Source organism: Lontra canadensis, unplaced genomic scaffold, assembly GCF_010015895.1.
Source record: "Lontra canadensis isolate GAN:19392208 unplaced genomic scaffold, GSC_riverotter_1.0 scaffold1, whole genome shotgun sequence".
Taxonomy (NCBI): domain Eukaryota; kingdom Metazoa; phylum Chordata; class Mammalia; order Carnivora; family Mustelidae; genus Lontra; species Lontra canadensis.
In genome coordinates, this window is record NW_022630995.1 from 117,363,580 (window position 1) to 117,381,226 (window position 17,647).

The window sequence follows — 17,647 nt, forward strand, 5'->3', positions numbered from 1 at the left end:
TTCTCCGTGCCTCTGCTTCCAGTTCTGCAAAGTAGGGATAATAATAATGGCACGCTTCTTGTTTTTGTGAAAAATTCTTTTAGAAAGAAATTACTTCCACATGTTCAGGAAATTTTCCACAGTTAAAATGTCTTTGAAAAACCTAAGTTTGGGCTCAACAAATTGTGATTTCGCAAAAGGTCCTCATGGATGAAAGCAACATGAAAACAGAGTGCATCACCAAAATGAGCCCAATGGTGCGCTGATCTGCTCCTACCGCATAGGAGAAATGTTTTTGCCTTCCAAGACCAAGGAAGACTCGATCACCTGTCGGGGCTATTGCTAATCTCTATACTCACTTTGTTTTAGAAGATTCTTTGTGGGAGGATGAAGATGATGACTGTGACTTGGTTTCTTTCTCCGGTCTGGCTTTCTTGCTATCAAGGTCTTTCTCTGCTTCAGCCTATTAGTGTATTATAACAAAGTACACTGTTAAAACACAGATGTACGGACAAAACAGAAAAGACTACACAGCAAAAGTAAAGAGAGTCACTGGACTTTCGGTGACACCTATACGCACACAGCAAACTTCTAAGTACCTATACTGTGTGTGTTTCAGGGGCCGGAGGGAAGTAGACAATCAAGATTTGGTAATTTGTACAGAGACAGATTTTCGCACAAGGAAGGAGTATTCTTCCCACCCAGAGAAGGGAGGATGTCTATGTCTAAGTAAGGGCTGACAACAGGAAGAGTACGTAATAGTTCGCATCACATCACTGACGTTTTTCTAAATAGAACAGGATCAATAAGGCATGCATATTCACAGCAAGTGACAACGGATGATTTTATGAGTAAGGACATCCCCCTTTCTTTCGAAATGACCATCCACTTATGCCCACTAATTTATTCTTTGTATAAAATTAGGAGTGGAGTACTTAAGGCTCACTTTTCATCTAATGAAAAACAAGAATACTGTTGAGAAAGAAACAGGGTTACAAAACCCTCTGTGTCTGTAACTTACAGAGAGGAACAGAAAGACATACAACAAAAAATGGTTACTTTGGGATTCTCTTTTTTCTCCTCCACTGACACAACTGTCTTCCTTCCTTTTTAAGAGACTTTCTATTTCTCCATACATATATGGGGACACGTGTTTCTACTTCTCAAAAAACTTGAAAAAATGAAGGGTAAGTATAATTTTAATGAGGGAAGAGTACAAGCAGAATTCTAATTCTACAGAGAGTCACATACCTCAGAAACATCTGTCTGCACCAAATAAAGTGCAAGCTAAATACACGCAATGATTAAGAGAACAAAGAACTCTTCCCGGCAGAAGTCCTTCTCCCTGGTCAACAAGCAGACCAGGTTCACGTAGACTCAGTGACTTCACAGCGGCTTCCTTCCCACAGAGCTGAGCTCACAGAAGCACTCCATGGGAAGAACAGCAAGTGACAATAAAGTGATTGCTGGGAGTCCTTCAATTAATTCTGATGCTCATTTAGAACTAAACTCCTCCAACTGTCAGTTCACCAAGAGAGAAATCTGGGACACCACCCAGTCAATCTAGGACAATCCCTAAAAAACCTGAAATCCTCTGTTAAACCCTTAGAGGAAAGAAAACATTCTTCACGTTAACCGATTGTGAGAGGCCCCGATTTCACCACCGTCTCTCCCTCATTGCCTAATTTCTCCAAGAAAAATGAATAAATTAAGATGGGTAGAGCTTACTAATAAGCAGCTTGGCCCCGCTCAAAGGAAAGGGACTGGGAAAACCATGCCGTTCCACCACCAGACATTCTGCAAACAAATGAGCCAGAGTGTGCCTGTCCATTCAGCCCTTTGGATCTCCTCTGGAAAAGCGTTTTATCTCTTGTTTCAAAATGGATCATTCAAGGTGACTTACAAAGGTACAGGTTCCTTGGTGTGTACACAAGTGAGACTAGGAAGAAGGGAAAATGTGGGGAGAGAAGAGAAATGAAATGCAAGGGAAGGCTTTCCCCTCCTCCAGGCTGATTCTGCATGGCCTACACATGGCCGCCAGACGGCCTCTAGACAGAATTTGGACATGGCTGGTCCAAAGTGACTAAGCTCAAAGACTCAGTGCACAAATGGGAAATGTAATTATTTTTATATTGATTAAATGTTGAAGTGGTGATGTTTTAGTTATACTGGATTAAATAAAAATTTAAAAATTATTTTCACTGTTTTTTTGCCTTTTTGTATTTTTAAATGTGGTTACTATAGAAAATTTAAAATCAGATATGTGGTGTACTTTGTATTCCTAGGAGACAGTGCTGTGCTACAGGTTTCTAGAGGCGATCTGCAAACTGGGCTCTGAACTTTCAATTAGCAACGCAAAGGAGGAATTATAAAATGTACAGGTTAGGGGTGCCTGGCTGGTTCAGTTGTTTAAGTGTCCGACTTTTGATTTCAGCTCAGGTCATGATCTTGGGGCTGCAGGATCGAGCCCCTGTGTTGGGCTCTGTGCTCAGCAGGGAGTCTGCTTGAAATTCTCTCTCCCTCTGCCCCTCCCCTTGCTCTAACTTACAGATTAGATAACAACAGAAATATGCTCAGAAATATAACCATTTATTACAGAAGACTGGAGAAAAAGCACCCTGGGGGACCCTAGTAAGGAGAGAATGTGACGTAAATAAACAGGCACGTCTTAAAGGCATAGCTGAAAGGGGAGAGGGAATTTCACACAGTTGTTTCTCTCGTAGCCTTCAGCAAGGAAGTTGGGGCCAGCAGCAGAATTCTGGAGCACAATTCAGAAGAAATGAAAGGCGCTGGCACATGCCAGGAGAAGCCTCCTGGGGTTCCACACAGCACACAGATGCCCATCCAACAATTCGTAATGGTGACCCCTGAGAGACCATCAAGTCTGGCAGAGAAGAGAGAGTAATCTGGAAATGACTGGGTTAAGATAGAACCTTACTATTCTCCTTGTCAGTTAAGAACCTACTGTGCCCAAGAGTGTCTGCCACCGGTGAGCCCACTAAATTCCCCTCCGTTTTAGATTAAGGGCTGGGAAGCTGGCCCAGCAACCAGTGCGAGAAGATGGGGGATTTCTCTCTGGGCAAAGTCACAGATTTGCTGAACTATCCACACAGACATTAACTTGTACACGTGGTAGTTAGCAATATATACTTTTTCCAGTGGAAGGTAATTAATGACACATAGGATAAGTCCCCACGGGAAAACTAGGCATAAACTGTCCACAAGGTTACTTCCTCAAAGGTTACTTCCTTAAAACACACACACACACACACACACAAACACAAAACCCAAAAAACAAAAAACCCCACCAAACCCCAGAGGTGGAATGAGAGTCCATTTTTGTTTGTCTACCTTCACACTGCTTAGGGCATGCAGGTTAGGACCATAAACCAAAGTGGCAGACCTTAGACACCACACATGAGTATAAGCCTGTCACAGGGAGTCAGCCCTCACGAACTGGACACACCCCTAGCTTGTACCAATCAGTGACTTAAGAGAACAGCCACAAAACCCCCAAGAAATCACCAAACACAAACGCTGACACTAACACGAAACGCCCGTGATGGCGCTGACTGGAGTACTATGCTCACAGCACTAACAGGCAGCGCTGACAAACCATCACATTCTGTAAGCTGGGAGAAAGTAAGCCATTCAACCCAATGAGCAACATTCCCCTCGTGATGGCCCTTGTCTGCCTGACCTCAAGCCTGGGGGCCTAAGGTGAGGGTCTCTGTACACTGTGCACTTGAAACGCCATCATCTGCTGTCTGGAACAGTCACAGAGGCTTCCGTGGAGTAAGCATGTGTGCAGTGGCACAGAAAGTAAGGTGAGTGGCTGAGGTGCCCAGGAGCAGGCCCAGTGCTACAACTCTAAGCGGCTGGATTCAGGAAAGGGCCCTGAAACAGCACGCCAAGCAGTACTGAGCGGCGAGAAACGCAGTCTTGAATTCCGAGGCTGAAAAGCAGGAGGCAAGGTGTTCTTCAGATGTTTCTGGGACAAGCAGCCTTTTGAAGATGAGACCAGAGTGATGTACTCTCTCTTCAAGAAGACAAAGAAGTCTCCTGCGCCCTGTGGGTTAGCCACAGACCAAGCCCCATTCCAGGGAACCCTGTGTCTGCTCTGGGCTTTGGGCTTCCCTTTGTCTAGAGGGATAAGCCTATCGACAGCGTCTGCATCTGCAACAGAGGGAGGCTGGGGGCTGGTGACTGGTTCCTAACTGACGTGTTTTCTTTTCTTAACCTGTGGGTCAGGTGTCCAAGGATTACCTGCCTGAGAGGCTGCCCCACCCGCAGAGTCGCAGTCAAGTCCCAAGACCATAAAAGGAAGAGCTGGGGCTGTGCTGGGCCGGGTTGGCTGCCAGAGAGTTCCTGCAGGGCATCCGCAGGCCTGCCCCAGCATCTAGCTCACCGTCCAAGTACCCACAGGTAGCAAAGGGAAAGCGAAAGCAGCTTTTCCAAAATGGACACTCATTTTAGGCCACAGAGTTTCTACCAGGAGCTTAGCTACAACAGAGCCAAGGAGCATCTAAAAGGGAAACAGATGTAGAAGGTAGAGGGGCTTGGGGGTGGGGACGCAGCACACTAGAGTGGCAGGAATGGGGACAGCAGAGGGACTGAGCCAGGATGACACTCTATCAGAGTCAGGATACCACCAATCTCGAACCTCTCTCCAATAATCCCCCCAAGAAGACGCTTGGCCACCAAAAAAAGAGAAAGAAACCAACCATCGTGTGTGAAAGAGAAGAACATCGCTAGACCACAGGAGCCAGTGCAAGCTCCAGACCTACTTTTGCTAAGCAGCCAAGTGATGTTAGCGCCTTCCAGGATCCCATTTAGAAAAGGGAACAGTTCAACTAGTGACCTATAGGATCTTAGCGCTCAAAACTCTACGACCGTTGTCTGCCTCATGGAAGCAAGCGGGCTTGGTAGCACCCGGGGACAGGAAAAGCGGAGAAGCAGCCTTCTGGGAAACTCGGGGTGTGCCTGTGCAGGGGGTTCACTAAGACAATGACACAGCGGACATCAGGTCCGATCAGCACCAAGAACGAGGGCAGGGATTGAGAAGACAGATCACAGTCACTAGGATAAATACTACAAAAAAGGAAAAATAATGCGCTTTCCCCCTTCTTCTTGGTGAGGAAATACACAAGCATAAAGATCGGTTTAAAACAGCCTCCGCAGGGGTGTCTGAGTGGCTCAGTCGTTAAGGGTCTTGCCTCTGGCTCAGGTCCTGATCCCGGAGTCCTGGGATAGAGCCCCGCATCAGACACGCCCGCTTCTCCCTCCCCCAGTCCCTCTGCTTGTGTTCCCTCTCTCACGATGCCTCTGTCAAATAAATAAATAAAATCTTTAAATAAATAAATAAAATACAACCTTGGCTACCGTCTCATACAGTTATGATGCTCTTCTTAGGGCAATTAACAAGGCATGAAGAAATCAGACATCAGTGACTTTAGGAAACTGTAAGGCATGACTTTTCAAACCCTCGATTTTGAAGAAGACTAACGGGAAATGTTGGTCTGAATAAACCATCAAGGAAAGACAGTCAGACCCTGGATACAAGGAAGGGATTGAATGATCTGCAAGCAACAGAAACAGTTTCCCACGACATCCCAGAACTTCCTCTTCCCATTCCCCAAAACTGACATAAATGATAGCTCCGAAATGTTACTTCCAAAAATGCCAAAGCTTCTGGTCAGAGAAGCAGTTATTTTGAAAAACGAAAAGGCAGACTTGAATGAATATACCTCCTTGTTCGGATATCTGTCTACACAATGGTTAGGACGGTCTGGCATTTTATTTGAGAGGCGATCCAGACAAGGACTGAAATTAAATGAGGTATTACAGGGACATCTGGGAGGCCTAGCCGGTAAAGCGCCTTCAGCTCAAGTCATGACCTCAGGGTAGTGTGAAATCAATTGCTTTATCTGGATCCTTGCTCACTGGGGAGCCTGCTTCCACTTCTGCCTCCCGTTCTGCCTGCCTGTGCTCGCTCTTGCTCTTTCTCTGTCAAATAAAATCTTAAAAAAAAAAAAAAAAAAGAGAGAGAGAGAGAGAGAGAGATCTACAAAATGCCTAGAACGCTTAACCCGCACACGGAGCGCCATGCATGTTAGGCGTACTGTTAGAATGCTCTTGACTGCACTGGGCTGACTGTTTATTCTACTGTACCTCTGGACTTCCATTTGTCCTCACGGCCTGGGAAACGTAAGCATGGTTTACAAACTGTAGAAATGAAAACACAAGTTGTATTTGAAGTTCTAAACTGTAAGCTAGATGAGGAAATTTGTGGTTTTTGTAGGGAGCACTACATCAAGTCACGCCTATTTTCTCCCACAGTTTTCTCCATTTTTCGTCATGAACTGCCCCCTGCCCAGTCCTTTAAAGGAGTAAATACTTTTCTGCAGAGGCCATGGCTGACAGCTTCATCAGAGCTGCTTTTACCCACCATTACGTCCTTAGGGTGATCTTCTGCTTTTAAGTCTAAAGTGGCTTCAAGGATCTGTTAACCTCCCCAAAATTTGTGCTACACTTTGCACCACGAAAGGAAGAGACAGGATTTAAGCGAAAAACTAAAGTTCGGGGGCGGGGGGGGGGGGGTGCCTGGCTGCCTCAGTCAGTAGAGCATGTGACTCAGTCTCACGGTGATGAGTTTGAACACATGACGGGCATGGAGTCTACTGAAAAATTAAAAAAGAAAATAGAGAAGAAAAAATTTCACTAATGTGAACGATCAGGCACATTCTTCAACTGCTCAGAGAGTTTTCCAGTGTTCACACTTAAAATGAAAGCCATGAACGAACCGTCACCATCCACATTTGCAGCAAAGCGCTGAGGCTTGAACAGAGACCACACCTGCCTGCCTCGGGGCCCAGGCACACATGCTGGGAGAGGCAGGCGCTCTGTGGGAAGGCCTGAACAGTGGGAGCCAGGGACTCGACAGGAAACGGGGGAGCCCACCCACTCCGGGAAGGAGCTCAGGTTCATACTCCCAATATTCATAATACCTGGAACCCAGCAGAATAAAACCAAAAGACCATGATTCTCTGATCACGAAATAAGTACACAGTTGGATTATTTTCAAATCAATTTATGAGACAGCTTCTAACTAGTGACATACTTTAGGCAAGGAATTCCTCACTGCCTAGATCCATGATGTCGAAGGAGCCCACTGGAGGAAACTCTCGGTCCAAAGAACCAGCTTCGTACAATCCCAGCCCTGCTGTACGGCTCTGCTCCAGCAGTTCCCGGCTCTGCCAGACATCAGGATTCAAAAAACACCAATGAAGGGGGCAAGGGAGGGGGTGCAAACCCCGCTGGTGGCCATAAAGGCTCCCGGGGTGACCGTAACGTGTAGCCAGCGTCTGGAACAGACCAGTCTGGTTCAGACCCCGATCCTGCCGGTATCACAGTGGAGGGGCAAAACAGTTCCCAGGGGCAGATCTCTGCTGCCTGCCAAAGCATTCAAGAAAGCATATATCTGACTCAGCTGAGAGTCATTATTTCTCCATCCTCTAGACAGAGAGCTAAGTGAGCTGCCCTAGTGGAGCAAGGCCAAGGGCTGGGAACAGCTCTTTAGAGGGCACGACTCACATACTCAACAGGGAGAGCTAAGGCTCCCATTCCAGAGCTGCAAGCAATGCTTCTAGATTTGCACAGGGGTATGGACTGGGATGAGAACTGTCTGTGGAAGCCTCCAATTTCTAACATTCCCAATTAGTACGTATTTTAGAAGCAAATACTTTGCCCCACTCCAGCTAATGCAGAAGGCTCACTAGAGACTAGGTAAGACCATGACGGCTGGGAGATGAATGATAAAAAGATATCCCAGGAGGAAGGGGAGGTAATGGAGTGCCTTCTTAAAAAATATTTATTTTAGAGCAAGCGAGCAAGAGAGAGTATGCACAGGGGGAGGGGCAGAGGCAAAAAAAACCTTCAAGCAGACTCCCCGCTGAGCACGCAGTCTGATGCAGGGCTTGATCCCATGACCCACGAGACCATGATCTAAGCCAAAACCAAGAGTAAGAGGCTTTAACCGGCTGCGCCACCAGGTACCTCCAAGGAGAGTACTTTTGAACCTTTCTTGGGAATATGAGATGTAGGGACCTTTTTCCTAGCCAGGCCCATCACAATTTCATCCAGAAAGTTTTACACTTTTAACACACACCCAGACCGTCTTAAACGTTATCCAACATGGGAATACGCCCTCTTCCAGCTCAAACAGCATTGAGCAGAACCGCATCCGACCCAGCTTGAGCTGTCGTCTGCAGTTACGGTGGTTAACAGACACCCTCGCGTCTCATTCAACAAGCTTCTGGAAAAAACAGTCGCCCTTTGCCATTTGATAAAGTCATGTTATATTTTTAACCTAGTAGAGTAACTGGTCGAATCACAGACAGGACAGCAGGCTTCATGATCTTTCTGTCCTTTGTTATTCTTAGCTCAACTTCCAGGACTGAGTAAGAAGTTTTTTTGTGTACTTAGAAGAGTGTTAAAAAAATTTTTAACCCTTGTCAGCAGGAAAGAGTTGGCTCTTCTTGCGCCTTTCACTCTGAATCTTGAACAAATTTGGAAAGAATGCCACTGGAGGAAAAAGTCACTTATCTTTTGCCATGAAGCACCAGCAACAGTGTATCAGGAGCTCAGTGATTCAAGATCTAGGGAGGAAGGAAGGAGTCTGTCCAAAACAGTGGTGTGTCCAAGTTAACTCTGGATCTTAAGTGGTGTATGAATGGTTTTTGTTTTTTTAAAGATTTTATTTATTTATTTAACAGAGAGAGAAAGAGAGAACATAAGCAGGGAGAGCGGAAGAGGGAGAAGCAGACTTCCCGATGACCAGGGAGCCCGAGGTGGAGCTCAATCCCAGGACCCTAGGGATCATGACCTGAGCCAAAGGAAGACGCTTCACCAACTGAGCCACCCAGGTGCCCCATGAATGTTTCTCTTTCCCCATTTTGTTTGTTCTTTAAATGAAATTTCCAAAAATTGTGGTAACAAAATGACAGATTTTCAATACCTCATAATATACCATTATCAGTCCTGTTTATTACTCCACAAGGTATCCTAACCATGTGTTTAATAGCTCTATAACTTTTTAAAATAATGTTCTGCTTATGAATAAAAGCCTTTTATAGAGGTCACAAATTCTAAATCTGGTGGTTTCAAATTAATGAGGTGCTAGGCAGCCATGAGTTAAAACATAGATGTAGTACCGGTATTAAAATGGATCAGACCACAGGAGTAAAACTGGCATATAGCAGTTCTTTCAGTAATTCAGAACACTGATTAACATTTCAGTTCATGGAAGATATGCATTTCTAGGGCAAAACTTAATAATGGGTTGGGTGGTAAATACCAATGTTATCATAAAAAAGGTGTACCCCAAAATGCTACATTATCCTCTAACAAGATATCCTTTTCCATGCCTGCCTCACTTTTTCTCAAACTAGCAAAACTGCTGAAGGGATCTAGCATTTGCTACTGCTTGGCGGCAAAGTGGGAAGCCTGTAGGTCCACAGTGACAGGGTCATTCTGGTGTAGGAGCAAAGGCTACATGAGATCAGAGCAAAGATTTCCCTCCTGTCCTAAAACAACTCAGGGCTCACAGCCAGCCCCAGGCCAACAGCAGGTACAATCCACCCGCTTCACTCACCTTTCTTTTTTTGGCCAACTTGCTTGAATTGTCTGCGCCTCTCTTCTCCGACTCCAGCTTCTTCCCTGCGGGGGGCTGCTTGTCCTCGGGTTTCCTCAGACGGCCCCCCTTGGCAGGAAGCTGGGGTATCCGAGAAAGAAGGTCCAGGGTTATCTTCACCATCAAGATTGGTGGGGGAGGAGTGTCCCTGAGTGGGGACAGCAGCTTGGGGTCTCTCCCAGGTCCTGGGAGCTTGTCCTTCCTGCGGTCCTCCTGGACGACCACAGCGCGCCGGCAGCCACTAGTCCTGCCGCTGCTGCCACCGCCACCGCTGCCATGAGGCGGGCCCTGGCTTTGCGTCAGGGGAACCAGGGCAAAGTGCTCGGGGCTCCTGGCCCCCGCATTGTCCTTCGTGGGCTCCGGGCCCGAGAGTGCCTTTGAGGGGGCCAGCGGCCCGCTCCTGTGCTTCTTGCGCTCGCTGGGGCTGGGCGCCGCGGACTTGGGCTCTCTGCTGTCTCCGGCACGGGGCCTCCCTTTCGTCTTCACCTTGGGCTTGTCTTTGGAAGGCTGGTCTTTGGAGCCATATGGAGGGGGTCCTGGCTCACTTTCCACCTGCAGGCCGGCCCGTAGGTCTGCCTGGGCCGAGGCCTTGACAGGCTTCTTGGGTTGTTTGGTTCCAACGGTCTGCCTCTGCAGGGGCTCCTGCTGCGCGGGGGACTTCTGACAGCTTCTCTTGCCGGTGTGGGGGCCTTCAGAGGAGCCCCGAGGGGCTTTGCTGGAGGTTTTGAGGGGAGGATCTTTGGATTCCGTGCGCTCCTGACCGTGACTGGCGGTGGGGCCGCTGCTGTCGCCCCCACCCTTGCCCTTACTGTCCGGGTGCCGAGACGGGGGCTCTGCGTTCCCCTGCGCGTCTGGGGGCACTGTGGGCTGGCTGACTTTGGTCAGCCAGTTGTCCAGCTGCCATTTGTTCGTTGTGGGAGGCTCAGGCTAAAAACAAAGGACAAGAGAAAAATGTGAACTGACCAAGGATGATAAGCTCTTCTGTGTTAGTCAACCAATTGTACAGGACTCCCCCAGGGAGATGCAACCCATTCCCAAACCTAAGAATTCGGTCCTTTTTAATCCTTCTCTCAATTACAGGTCAGAGTCTCTTAATAATTAACTCTTAACACAATCTTCCAATCTGTTTGTACTACATGAATTTTTGTTGTAGCAGATGCTGACTAATGACAGACCATGAGGTACAAACCACTGACCACTGCTGAGAAATCTTTGTAATATTAAGTATTTTGTTTTCATGGTAATTACAGTGCGATTTAGACAGAATTAACACATTTTGGCCTGTAAACAATCAGAAAATAAAGGGAGAAATAAAGAATGAACAGAATCCTTTTATCAAAAGGATTTTCAGAAGGCTAATGAATAAATTAATTCTTAGTGATTACCTACAGGCTTTATTCTGTTTTCTGAGACACTTTTCAATTGAAAATGACCTTCCTCAAGACTTGATTTCATCTCTTTACTTAAAAACATTCAACATTCATACATGACAAGGCTGGCAGTATATCACGGATTATAGCCTGACTTTCAAATTTTCACCCTGGTAAAAGAACAAGTGAAGTCATGTTAACCCACTAAATTGGTCCCTAACTTCAGTCCCACTTGAATTCTTTAAAAATCAAACATTAAGTCTCTTGTTAGGGACAATCTTATCTGAATAGCATCTGCTTTTCTGAGAAACACAGGGAGGCTCCAGAGCACACAATTAAAGCGGTGAGATTAGACTGATGATATGTACATCTGATCCGAGGAATAAACAGAGTTCCCGACTTCTGGTATCTTAACTGTTGTTTAAATCTTTGCTGCTGACTGACTACTGATGAATCCCAACATGTCTCTCTAAGTAGATTATTAACAGCAGACCCGAGGACATTTGGATCTCCAAGTTCTACTCTATGTCTTGCACATAGTGGTGGACGTGAGATATTTACTTGAGCATTTCCACGGGCATATTATTGTCTGTACACATCTTACGCCATATGGAAATAAATTCGCATCTAAAAGGGTGGGCAATGATTACACCTTTTGAAAGGGCAGTACATCACCGACATGCTACATGTTTCTAAGACCCATTCATTCTGATGGGTGGTTTGTATGAATCATATACATAGCGCACCAGGATGTTAACTGAAAGATATTCCACGTGGAATCTACCTGGTGAGATGACAGATAAAGGAGATCACTGCAGTAGGTGGACGGTATTTTACAGGGAGAGACTGCTAACAATTTTCCTGAGTGGAACGTCCCAAACAATTGAACTCTGTAAGAACACAACAACCTAGTACAGCGAGACATGCGGATATATTGTAAATAGCTAGGAAGAAGTTACGTTAAAAAATGATCAGGTAGGTATTTCCTCGGTTTGGTATGATTACAACAGAAGAGGAACTTTAAGGAACCAGGTATGACTAAACTTTGGCCACAAAGAGGGCTGCAGAACTGTTTTTTCTGCCTGCCCCTTACTGCTGCTTAATCTAATAGATCTCCTTCAGTATCAACGCTACACCCAGGCTCTCATTTGAATTTCAGAGCAGGGAGGAGGGAAGAAGGAAAGTGCTCTAGAGCGCCAGGCATTTATTTTGCCACAGGAAATCTAAAACTGTATTCCATATTCTGAAAAGACAGGAGGACGGTGAAGGGTGGAGAAAAAGATCAGCACCCAATACCTACTTGTCAGACAGTTATTTCCTGCAAACACTTTAGGGGGTGGTAATCCGGGCGGCTAACTGGGGACAAGGCATTAGGATATATATCCCTTGCCGCTCACCTTAGGAACTGAACCCTTCAAACTCTGTCTTGGGAGGGGTGCGGCTCTCCCACCTGGGCTGAGTTCACAGCCCACTGGAATCACTGACACGCTCTACAGGAGAGGATTTATTCATGAACCAAAAAGGAAAGTCATTCCTGGTATAGATAACATCTGCTCTCCCCCCACCCCAAAACAGGGCAATATAAGATACATTTAGTAGGAATGTCCTACTAAAGGAATGTCCTGATTACAGAAATAAAACACATTTTCTTCTACCATGGTCCTAAAAATGTCCAGAAGGGAGGCATATGGCCCAAATGCAGGGTAAAATTGAGTCTATGTACCCAGACAAGGACAAAGGGTAAGGCCAATCCTTTCTACAGACCTGCTATGGAGACGGGAAAATGTACAGAATTCTTTTAAGGTCAGATATTTGGATGTTGGGAATGGGAAAAACTTTAACATAAGGGATCGACTGAAACGGATTTCACAATGAATTTTAAGTCTAAGTGCTGGGTAGGATCAAGGTTTGGCCTTTGCTTTCTTGTCCTGCCTTTCCTTGTGCCCCACCGCCAGCCTCCCAGGGCTGGCACAACCCAAATACTGCACACTGGGCGTGAAAAAATACCGGACTGGTTTTCATTTGGCGCCTTCATAAACGTCTGTCTGTCCCTTTACGTCTCCTAACTCTTCAAACTGTCAGAAGTTTGTGTATTTTAGGATGAATTGTAATGCCGAATAAAAAGTTTTGAGGTATACGCAAATATGCCCTTTTTATTATTTTTAGTAAAAACATCATCATTATTAGTGAGTAGGAGTCCTAAAATGAAAGGAAAAGAAAAAGGAGAAAAGTGTGAGAGAGGCCTGCTGTCATAGTAAAAAAGACCTCAGAGTTAGATGGCCATGGGCCTGAATCTTGGTGTCGCTACCTTTTCACAGGGAAAAGACAGCTCCCCATCTCACAGGGTGGACAGAGAGCTAAGACAAATAATTCATGAAAAAGTACCAAGTGTCTAGGAGGCAAATCAAAGGCAGTTTACTACAAAAACAAACAAAGAAACAAAAAAACTGGACAATGAATAGATTAGAAAACTAAGGAGATCCTCCTTGAATAACTAAGAATAAAAGCATTTTTTCTGAACCGAAGCAATAAAAAGACTACGGCTTGTCCATCCTACATATTCTGAAAAGCTGAGATTTACATTTTGATTCACACTATAAAGCAGACACTGAAAGTGGCTTTCCCCCAAGTTCGCCGTCAGCCCATTGACAGACATAGGACATTTGAGATCTCATAAGATCACTGGACTACTTTGTCAAATGAACTTAAAATGGAGCCATAAAAAGCAAATTCTCAGTGTTAAAACCAGATTTTTAAAAGGGTGAGAAAGTTAAAACAAGTAACTGTGGCCTATTGTGGAATTCATGTTACTCTCACACAGATTTACAAAAAGGCAGGTATTCCTTTTCAAGGCAGAGAAGGTAGTTAAATACACTGGAAAAAATCAAAGACCCAGACTAAGTATTTCTGGTGAAGTCAAGTGTCAGGATATGACATACAAACTGTGCCCCAAATCTAGACAGATCTGGTCACCAACACAAAGGTACAAATAGGTGCGTCTTTGGTAAGGTGCTTTAAAAAAATAAAGTAGGATGGGAACATTTATTTTTCAACTAAGAGTCTCTAAATCTACTCCAGTAACCTTCTGAGCAATAAGATACAATGGTTTCAAAAAAAGATACAATGGTTTCATTAATACAAACACCAGATTAAATTTTTCTTTCAAGTTTCAATTATTCAGCCAAGTCTGTACCATTTCCATTTTATTTCAACTAAATTTTATTATTTAATCTAATTCTCTTCCTTCTTTTATCAACCAAACAAGCATGCAGATTTCTCTAATTGAATAAGGTGAGACATAAAGCAAAGATCTTATAAACAAGGAAGAATCACACAATTTGTCTGCAAAGCCTAATCAGTATCTTTTTCCCTGAGGCACAGAAAAATGATTTCAACAGTAATTAGTATCACGCAAGGAAACATTCCCCAGAAGTACAGAGAGTAGTGTCCAAAATCTGAAAGGCATTTTAAATGCAGTTAATGCTGATTCATGTTTATTCACGCCAAAAAATATTTATTGAGCACTTACTCTGTGTCAGACATAAATTCGTATCTAAGAAAAAAATGACAGTTATTTTTCCAGCCTCCCTTGCCCTCGGCCCGGGCTGTTAAGCTCACTATGTGTTCTCCAGATGCATTCAGTTAATGCTCTAGTGGAACTGCCTTGATTGCTGCAAGGCAGAGACAAACACCGGGAACTTTTAATGCTTTCTTAATCAGAAAGGCTCTTTCCCAGGATTCCCATCTAAAATATGCAGATTAATTTTCTCTATACAAGCTGGTCTAGCTCACCAAGAATGTCTTTCTTCCCTTTTCATGCTGGAAGACTACTGGAAGTACTGGAAGTAGTCTTCCCCAGCATAATTTTTACATGGCTACTCCAAGTTTTGAGGGCATCTGGCAGCCCAGATTGTTATTAAACTTCTTGTGTTCAGCGATCCATTAAAAAAAATAGAATAGTATAAATCCTCCAGATAAACTTAGTGCTGGCGATTTGCCGTCTCATCAGTTTATCTTACAGAATCTCCCAAGGGTGGGTGACAGGCAAACACAATTATCCCTGTTTCACATGGAGCAAAGGAAGCAAGAAACAGCCCTGGCAAAACCACTTGGCCATCCATTTAATGCATGGCTTTTAGTGATTCAAAAATAGAACCTCTGATGACTTATTCTAGTTCACGTTCCTGCCATCTGCTAAACTGGGCTGCCTCCTTTTGATTTCCTTAATTCATGCATTCCTGAAATTTCAAAAAGAATTTTCATTAACATTAAAACAGCCGCCTACTAAAAAAACGAGTTCTCTTTTTCAAAAGAAGGGAAAAGAAAATGGTGTGCAAACATTCTTAATGAGTTGCTCTTCCCAACAACGCTAGCAACAACAGAGAAGAACTTATTTTAAACAGGAGAGAGAAGACCGCTCTCCCAAATCTCTCGTGGCGAATGTCTGGTAAGAAGTCAACGGAAACGGCGGACTCTACGCAGCACGGGAGTCGGAAACAGCCGTCCCAGGGGGCAGCACCACTCAGCCCGGGGTCAGCACTGGCCCACAGCAGACTCTAGCCCCGAAAGACAGGACGCCGCCATCTTAGATGGCCTCTCTGCCTCTTGGAGGGGACACGGTACCTCAGGAGCCGGAGTTTCTAGGGGCTCATTCTCTTCGCTGTCACTTGAGCTGCTCTCACTCTCCGAGTCCGAGGAGCTGTCTGAGTCACTGGTGCTCTCTGACTCGGCACTGCTGGAATGTGCTGAGGCCGCTGCTGCTGGAAGCGACTGCGGGGCACTGCGAAGCAACCCAGACAGAGAGTCTGAAGACACCTCACAAGGTGGATGTTTTCCTGCTCTACGTATTTCCCCTCTTGGCCACTTTGTTGCTACTCAAAAGAAAGGGCCTCAATATTACCTAATATTACTAAATCAACCATACCACCCAGTTCAGAGAAAGGCCCAGAGGGGCTCAAAAACCAGTGAAAAATCCTTAAAATAGCTCACCAAAGAATTACATAAAAGAGAAGCCTGTGGAATTTTGCTCCTCAAGAACATTTTGAGCCACAAAATTTACATTTGATGGTTTACCAAATTCTATGAGAATTTGGTAAACCACAGCATGGACAGGCCGCCTATTTTTCTAAGTAAAGTTTTGTTGGAACATGTCCACTCCCATTATTTTACATATTCTCTCTGTCTGCCTTTATACCCTGGAAGCAGAGTTGAAGAGTTTCCAGACAGGCTAGACGGCCCACAAAGCCTAAAATACTTACTTTCTGACCCTTTAAGTTTACTTTAAGTGGGTATATATTAGCCCAAAGAAGTTAATTTACCAAAGAAGAACAAAAACATTAAAATCTCCCTCTATTCTCTATATGAAAACTACCCAAATGGTAACCAAAGAATATTGAATATACTGAATATAAATGGGTGTTCCTCTAGACAGTGACCTCAAAGGTCATCCAGTCACACTCTTGGGTAGGATGATAAAAGAGGCCTTTCTTTAGAACTGGCTTAGCATCACCCCCCAAATACCACCCACAGCAGAGATTAACTACTCCAGTTTTAAGAATAGGGCAATCAGGGCATGTGGGTGGCTCAGATGGCTAAGTGTCTGCCTTTGGCTCAGGTCATGATTCCCAGCTCCTGGGATCGAGTCTTATGTCTGGCTCCCAGCTCAGCGAGAAATCTACTTCTCCCTCTCCCTCTGCCTCTCCCCTCTGCTTGTGCTGTCTCAAATGAATAAATAAAATCTCAAAAAAAAAAAAAAAAGGGAAGAAGAAGAAGAAGAAGAAGAAGGCGGCAATAATTCTAGGTCAGTGAGAAAACACACAATGACCGCACTCCTGGAGACACACACAGAATTTCACAGCCCGTCTTAAAAACTTGCCCTGGATGGAATTAGCCACAGCAATAAATCAATAACTGAAATCTTGAAAGCCTCCACATCTACCTAAAATATGAAATAACTTACTAAATGAAATTGTTTATTAAAATAAGTAGAAAAAAATATTACATAAAAGTCACTAGTTGAAGTAATTTTAAAACACACACACTATGCTATGATGTAATTTCCGCATATAAAAACGTTACATCGAGCTTGTGATCCCTTTCACACTGGTAGCTTAAGTCGGTGATGACTGGAATGAGATGCACTCTCAATGTTATTCCTGCTTCTAATTTATGGCCACCTTTTCTTTTTTCTTTTCTGTCACTTTCAAGTTAGGCTGTTTTGTCATAATTTACAGGACCTTAAAAGCTACCAGAAATTACTGAACAGAATATAAACAAATGAGCAGAGCTTATGAATATACGATCTTCCTCCACATGAACTATCACATCGCCTGTTCGACAGGAAGAGTTTATTGTTGTGCTTGTCTCAGAATGCATGACCTCATCTCACCAAGTACAACAGCTACTGCTTTTTGTTTAACTCTTTTGTTTAACTCTTTGTCCGTGGAAGGCAGGTAATGGAATATTAAATCATTAAATTCAGTACCAGAGGAAAATATTATAAAGGTAGTTCAGATAACTCCCCATTTCCAAAAACTAAAGCATCTTATTTTCTGAAATATGGCTGCTGTTTACAAAGTGAAAAGAATGCCATTTTTCATCACACTAA

General features: G+C 44.4%; 1 protein-coding gene across 7 annotated transcripts in view; it reads right to left on the minus strand.

Moving 5' to 3' along the window:
• Positions 1-17,647, minus strand: part of AFF1 (AF4/FMR2 family member 1) — a 199,980-nt gene that overhangs the window by 12,359 nt on the left and 169,974 nt on the right. For 6 of the 7 annotated variants that reach the window (XR_004383211.1, XM_032862035.1, XM_032862016.1 and 3 more), the window contains 3 exons: positions 15,664-15,820; positions 9,632-10,597; positions 339-442 (listed from right to left, as the gene is read on the minus strand). Coding sequence is in view for 6 of the 7 variants with exons in the window: in XM_032862035.1 (XP_032717926.1) it covers positions 339-442; positions 9,632-10,597; positions 15,664-15,820 (1,227 nt within the window). In the remaining variant the exon portion in view is untranslated. The remainder of the gene's footprint in view (positions 1-338; positions 443-9,631; positions 10,598-15,663; positions 15,821-17,647) is intronic. The other variant, XM_032862044.1, reaches the window with a different exon arrangement.